Raw genomic sequence first — 7,255 nt, forward strand, 5'->3', positions numbered from 1 at the left:
TTCCAACACCGAAAAGCTGCAAGGATCGTCAGCAATTCTCTGATCACCAGTCCTGTCTCAAGTGCTGCATTTCACTCAAGCCTACGTAACAAAAAGAACTGGGTAGGGGGGAAGGGATCCAAGTGTAAGCGCATTCAGTGCAAGTAACCAACTGGCAGAAGAGTTCTGTTTAGAAAAAAAGGGACTCTCTCGTCTAGAAGATAAACATCATAATTTGTGCATTAATTATAGCTCATTTACCTTCCTTATCCAAAGGCCTGTACTTCCTTCTCCCAACTGGATTTAGAAGCAAAGGCCTGAGCCTTTATACAAACAAGCTAATGGACTCTAATGGCTTATCCTGATGCAGTGTCATTTAATCACAGCAGCACTTCATTTTCCCTGCTGTATTCAGGAAAGGAAAAAAAAAATAAAATAAAGACCGCATCCACCTTCAACCGTCTCATCTAAATACCTCTTATTTCAGTTTTCAAATTCCATTATTCTCATTATAGTTTCTCATGCTTTATTCTTAGTAGACTCTTTCCCTTAAATTTAAAGAAAAAAAAATCCATCTTTAGCTCCCTGTATTTCTCAGATCAATTTTTACTGAGTAGTTGCAAAAAAGTCTCTTGTATATTATTTATGTATTTTATAGTGGTTACCAGGTTTTGCTCATTGTTTTCTCAGCTCCAGATTTACTTCATAGGAAAGAGTTCCTATTAAAGAAAAATTATTCACGTTTAATTATGTTTCACTTTTCAAGTACCTAGTACTCAAGCAATGCTCCAAAAACCAGGAACCAGCAACCAAAAAAAAACCCAAACCCAACCAACAAAACCCAACCAAACAAACCCAAAACATACAACAACTTAACGCTGCATTCGCTTTTTTAAAGACTTTCCATCTCCCATTCACAATTGTCCCCAAATCCCCTTCCCACCACACGTGGTTTCTTTTGGTTGCATTCTGTTTCCTTATCTCTCTTTTCTATTTATTTCGCTTACTCCTTACTCCACACACTCCCAATTCTTTGTCAAGACAATTCTTTCTCCAGGGAGCGGACCAGAGACCCAATCGGACAGTACAGTCACTGGTTCTTCTCCACACCCCAAGTAAACAAAACCAGTCTGTCCAATTTCTTCTCCAGAACCTTTTACCTACCGAGTCCACTGGGCCCACCCACTCAGTCTTTTCCTCTCCCCTCTTTCTCTTCTCTAGGCACTTCAGAAGGCGAGTAGCTGCTTTCCCACAGCATTTCTCCTTGGCAAGCACCACCAGCCTGGTTTTCCTTATTCTCAGTTGTGCCCCATACAAGAGGCCTGGCTTTGATCTCATAGTTACAGGAAGGGCATCAAGTAAATAATTAATGCTGGCACTCCAGCAATCCCACCCATTTCACTAACAGGTGAATATCACACCTGCACTCCACCCCATCTTACTCATAAGATTTAATTCTTAGGCTCTTTTCCTGTCCCTTTTGTTTCTGCAACCCACTCTTGTTTATGTTCGATCTTGCCCTGGAACTTACCAATAGGTTTACACAGGCTCAGCTGCCTCTCCTATGTATCAACACCCAATGTTTCTGCTCACCCACAGGGCTTCTCCTCTCTCTCTAGTCCATGAAGACTCTTAACGTCACATCTCTACTTGTGTTTCCCATCATAATTTCTTTTCTTTCACTTAGCCCAAACTCTTGACAAAAATCCCACTAATATTTAAAAAGAAACAAGGTGCTTTGCACGGCTAGGAAGAACGGAGTAGGAAGTAACACACGTACAGTAAAACCTGCAGCTCTTTCAGAAAGGTGTCATTTCTCATGAGGAGTGACAAGGCACTTGGGGCCCAACCTCATGGCACAGCACCAGAGCACAGTCTGGCTTTAATCTATCCATCCTGGTGTCGACATCAACAACTACCAGACCACCTCACCTCTTCCCAAACCAAAAAAGCACCACATCTGTTCAAGGTAAACGAAGGAACAAGTAAGCACGTGAAGAAGCCAGAAGAGTTGTAGCTGCCAAGTCATTTCAAACAAAAACCAAAGTGTCAGCCATTCAATTCATTCCTTGGCTCCTTTCAATTGTATAAGCAGTGTTATTGTAGAGGCAATTATTTCTGTACCTACTATTTTTCCTAAGGCACTTAGTGTTCCCTTGCTTTTGCCGGAGTTGTCCCTCTATTACACCACCTAACAAATCCACGTGCAATTGCAACAACGCTTTCTTGATAGTCTGCTACAGAAGCATTAAAGTTGCCAGATAAAGCCTCTGGCTTCCAAAATTCTGCAATGTGTTGTTATTGAATGCCACGCAGTAGCTGTAAGTCAACAATGTCTCAAATAAAGCATTACAGGAAATAATTAAATCACATTTTATTTTTCAAATTCAAAAATAACAATTAGCTTTATTTGACATTACACATCTCACAGATTTAAAATATCATGCTCTATTTAAATATCTGAGTGACAACACTATACAAATAAAATGTTACACAAAATATATTTAAGAAAATGTTTTGGTCTTCAATCTGAACAATAAATAGACAGGCACTTCTACATATACAAAGGAAGCAACCACTATTTAGAATAACTCTTATAAGCAAGATGTGGAAATATAGAAGAAAATCCAAGTTTTGAGAACATGTGTAACTACATGAGACATCATGCAACTTCAAAGTTTGTTTCAAAATTTGAAACTCTTAGGATCTGCGCATTCTAGATTTGCTACTGCTTTATAGGAGATCCAAACCATGCTCTCGTAAGCAATGTGCAATTTCAGTTATTTGCGTCAAATCAAGCTACCTGATCACATTTAGTGCCAAAACAGAGAACCAGGACTGACCAGAGTAGCTTTTCACATAAATAACATGAGCAACAAGTCTGCTTTACCTCACATAAGCCTGAGGCAGGGCTCAGAGCTAACTGTACCTAGTGCTCGGCCTCAAACTAAATCTGTTCTTCCTTTTCCTTATATATTTAGCTCTTTTATTGGGTGCTTCAAACAGTACTATGTTGTGGTTGGATTTTGTTTTTTTTTTTTAACTAAAAAAGCATAATCTAATAAAAGGGTAAATCCTTCAGACACAGTCACACTTCGCACAAAAAAACTGTAAGGAAAAAATACTGTTCTGAGGTGCAAAAAGACTGAAAACTATAAATTAAAAAGAGTCCAATAGTTAAAGTCTTAAGAGTGTTTCATACTTGAAGTAAAACTACATTCCTCCAATTTGTGAATTTTCAATTTACAGTGGTTTCCACACACCCACACACAAACACTAAAGGAAAAATTACCTTCCACCATCACAATTAATAAAGATGCATTGTAGTAGGCAATCCCTGTTTCCGATACAGCTAAACCCGTCACTGACAGCTAGTCACATCATTGAAGTCCTTTTTAAAATTAAGACAAGTATTGAAACATAATGACCACCAGGACAGTGGAAAAGTCAGGACCAAGTCTTCAAGCCATCCCCTCAAATTTTAAGTATTATTCTCATTTTCAAAAGCACAGGAAAAAGTCTCCAGAGAAAATTAAACTATTAAACAGAGCTCCAATGGTCCACCAAGGAAGTCAGACCCAAACTTGGAAAGTTATTTGGACTTAAGACACTTATGCACACTACTTTAACAATTTAAGTGTGGATCTTGCAAGCGTGTCCAAATCTTAATCATTTCTTGAGGTTTTCTACTATGTACTAACATTAAGTTTGTGTAGGAGCATATGTTATTTCTGTATTTCTCTTCAATATCAAATGTTTTGAAGCCTTTGTGTTTTTCCGGAGCAAGCCCAAGCTTCTGAAGGCACATTCCAGTATAAACATCATCAATAGGGTAAAGGAGTACCTGGTCAGATGCATTATTCAGTCTTAACGCCAGATCACCGGAGTACAGAAACCCACCGCCTCCTGCGTATGGAGGATACGAACCCTCATAAACACTTTCTGGGATGTAGTATTTCAATTTCTTTTCTCTATGAGGTCCAGCATCTTTGATCACATCACCTATAAATAAGTCTTTGGCTTTGTCCTTTGATAAGCTCTTCAAGTAATCCAGGATCTGATGGGTATTCACAAAAACATCATCATCACCCTTGAAGATAAACTGGACATCTGCGCAACTGCTGCTGACCCACTTAAGAAACAGCACCTCTTTCAGAGTTAAATTGAAGAAAGTGTCTCTGTAGTTCCAGAGGAGAATGTCTTGGTAGGTTTCGCTCTCAAATTTTAGCATGCCTGAAAGATTAGGAAAATGATCCTCCGGTGGGGTCTGTCCAAGTAAGAAGACCCTTTTGACTGTAACATCCCCCGATTCTATTTCCTTGCCCCAGGATTCCCTAATTGCTTGCCTTCTATCAAAATGGGGTGTAAGTGACTTAATAGCCAGCAGCAGAAAAGGTTTATGTTTGCACTTGTTTGGCTGATCCATTAACAATGAATAATTTCTACATCTCAAATAAAGTAGAAAGTCTTTGAATCTGTCTGGCAAGTTTGCAAAGTCACTGACCTCTGAAGGTACCCATGGATCAGGGTCACATGAACTGAGAACGCTCGAGTTCGAAATCAAGTTCTCTTCCACAGTCATATTGGAGAGCAAGGTCAGAATAGGGTTGTACAGCAGTTCAAGCTTCTGTTGCTGTTTGTTCCAATAAGCTTTGTGAGGAGTATATTTTCTCCAGAATTTGCTGTGTGGTATAATAACACGGCCTTTTGCATTCTTCTCTTGGCTGCCGCTTTTTGAGACTTCCACTATCACATAAATAAAAATGTTTACCATCATCAGAATTCCCAGCAGCTTTAGTCTTCTGCGTCCAACACTCATTTCTCATATCTGGAAAGAGGAAGAAAAAAAAAAAATCACAGATTTTTAGTCTTCTTCCTATCAAGTTCTTGGTCTCATAAAAATGCAAACTACTTTCAGATGAAGAATGTGCAAGTTAGTAGCCTAAAAATAGGTTACCTACACCCAAAAAAAGCGCAAAACCTAATCTACCTCTAATACATGCACACCTACAGCTAGCAGGGGTTGGGGTTTCATCAGCAAACAAGAAGCTGGCAAGAATGTAAAATTTCCATTCGCTACTTAGGAATTTTACATCATCTTTCACAGTGCATCTAAATTAGCCAGCAGTTTTTGCGTCTCATTTAAGTCTCCTTGAAACACTTGACTGTATAATAATTAGAATCTGAACCCTTAGCTTGGCAAGGCAGGCAGAGATGCTTTTTTTTTTCTGCTAGTAAGGTGAGCTTAAGGGTATAGAATAAATTGCTATATGATAAGGTCAGTTATTTTTAAGTTAAGTTTCAAGCTTTTATACTTGCACTCTTATACCTTCCAACTACATAATAAGCAGAGCTGAATTTTAAAGCACACAATTCGTTTCTGTCCATTTCACTTGGCTGCTCCTTGGGAGAGAGGCTGACAAAGCTGGCCCGCTGCATTCCTGCTATTCAGATCTCTGCAGACAGACAAGAACATGATTTTTTTTTTTTTCCCCTCCAACTAGAAAAGGAAATGAATGGCAGCAGAAAGTGCAAGTGCAATTATTCCTAGGAAGGAAAAAGAAAATTAAGAGAAATCAAAAAAGGAGAGTTTTCCCATATGTGTAAGACCAGGAATAGCAAGTCTACCTCCTCCTTGCTGTAGCAAAGGTTATTCCATGACCCATCTCCAATTTTTACCAAGAGAGAAAATGGATCAATCCCTCTTTCTTCCACAGATGTCAGAATGAAAGGTGCACAGTACAAGGAGCAACATGAAAACAGTGTGTTCCTCTAAAGTAGTGCTTATCAAACTGTTTACTAGCCACAGAGGATAGCAGTGTACAAGCTACACAAAATTTAACAAGCCATTCTAAATCGGGGAGTCAGAGTAGGAAATAATTCAGAATTAATAAGAAAGTTAGTAAGACTACATTTAAGACAAGATACAGAACTCGTTGTCAATGACACTTTCAATTGCCAGGAGTACAAATTATTCCTGGAAGACCAGAGAAATCTTAATGAAATAAAGGATTTGTAATGGCTGTCCAGCTCAGCTGTAAACACCACCTCAGAGGTCCTACAGTCACAGAGCAAGAGCCTTCAGGAAGGTACACTTGAGAGGGACACTTTGTACTTACTCTTCTTTTCATTTTATTTCCAGCCATTACCAGACATCTGAGCTAGACTGACCCTTAGTTTCCTCTGGTTTGACCTGTCTAACTTTGTTCTATTCCTCAGCAAGTTAAACACAAAATTTAGTAAGAAAACAGCAGGTGAATAATCAGTAATTTATCCCCCCCCCCCCCCCCTTTGACCTCTGGATTCCCGTTACATCCAAAGGGAAGGAATATCTTTAAATTTAAGTAAAAAGCCACACCTAGAAATACTAGACTACTCAAGAGAAAAATCCCTACCCTTTCTTCATTTGACCTTATTTACCAGCTGCATATTTATATTTGTATATGCTCAGGCCAGATCCACTTTATTTAGCATCCTGTTCTCAGCCAGCTATGAAGTTTGCTGTTGTAGTTTTAAAGTTGTTTTCTTCTATATCTCAAAGACAAAAAACAACATTCTTGTGGTCAGTGCCATCACTTAAGCTAAACAGCTGAACTGTCAGAAAGTACTGGCTGGCCCCGCAGGGTTCAAAGAAACTTTATCTTCCTCCTTCAACAGCCACAGCAGCTTCCACTAAAAACAGATCATTATGTACTATTTTTCTCCGCTTCCCTTTCAGTACACACAAAAATACTGGAGAAGCAGCTGTCCCGTGTTTTGTACTATTCCATGCACTTCATCATGCACATCAGTGCTTATCTAGCCTGTGTCTATAGCACTTCTCACTAGAACACATGACAGTATTTGACCAATGATCCCAGGGCTCCTGAGACAAGGGGGTGAGAAGCTCCCCCCTAGTAATAGCTAACACACACAGGATTGTCAAGAGCTCGGCCAGAGCCTGATTTTCCAGGATACATAGCACCATACAGCTCAGCTGAGCATTCAACACCTCTGTAAATCATCTGCATGTTTGACCTGAGATTGTCTGAACACCATTTGCAAAGCCATTATTCATTTCAATCACTTAACAAAATCCTTCAAATCACTAAGTCTCTTAGGTAAGCACTCAAATTCTGTAACTACAAGATCTTCCTTATCTTCCTGTTTTTCACTTGTAGCCTTGCAATCCCCTGCAGCAAGTGAGACAGGGACCCCAGGCAGAAAAAGATCCATTTACTGTTAGACTTGGTAGAACTTTTCATCAGAAAAAGTACCAGCCTGGCAAGGTAACAGT

General features: G+C 39.3%; 1 protein-coding gene across 1 annotated transcript; it reads right to left on the bottom strand.

Moving 5' to 3' along the window:
* Positions 1-3,027: 3,027 nt before the first annotated feature.
* On the bottom strand, positions 3,028-4,798 carry B3GNT2 (UDP-GlcNAc:betaGal beta-1,3-N-acetylglucosaminyltransferase 2). Its single transcript, XM_074150779.1, has one exon. It carries the CDS (start codon positions 4,796-4,798, stop codon positions 3,605-3,607), a length of 1,194 nt encoding a protein of 397 aa, XP_074006880.1. The 3' UTR covers positions 3,028-3,604.
* Positions 4,799-7,255: the final 2,457 nt, after the last annotated feature.

The sequence above is a fragment of the Numenius arquata genome, chromosome 7 (assembly GCF_964106895.1).
Source record: "Numenius arquata chromosome 7, bNumArq3.hap1.1, whole genome shotgun sequence".
NCBI lineage: Eukaryota > Metazoa > Chordata > Aves > Charadriiformes > Scolopacidae > Numenius > Numenius arquata.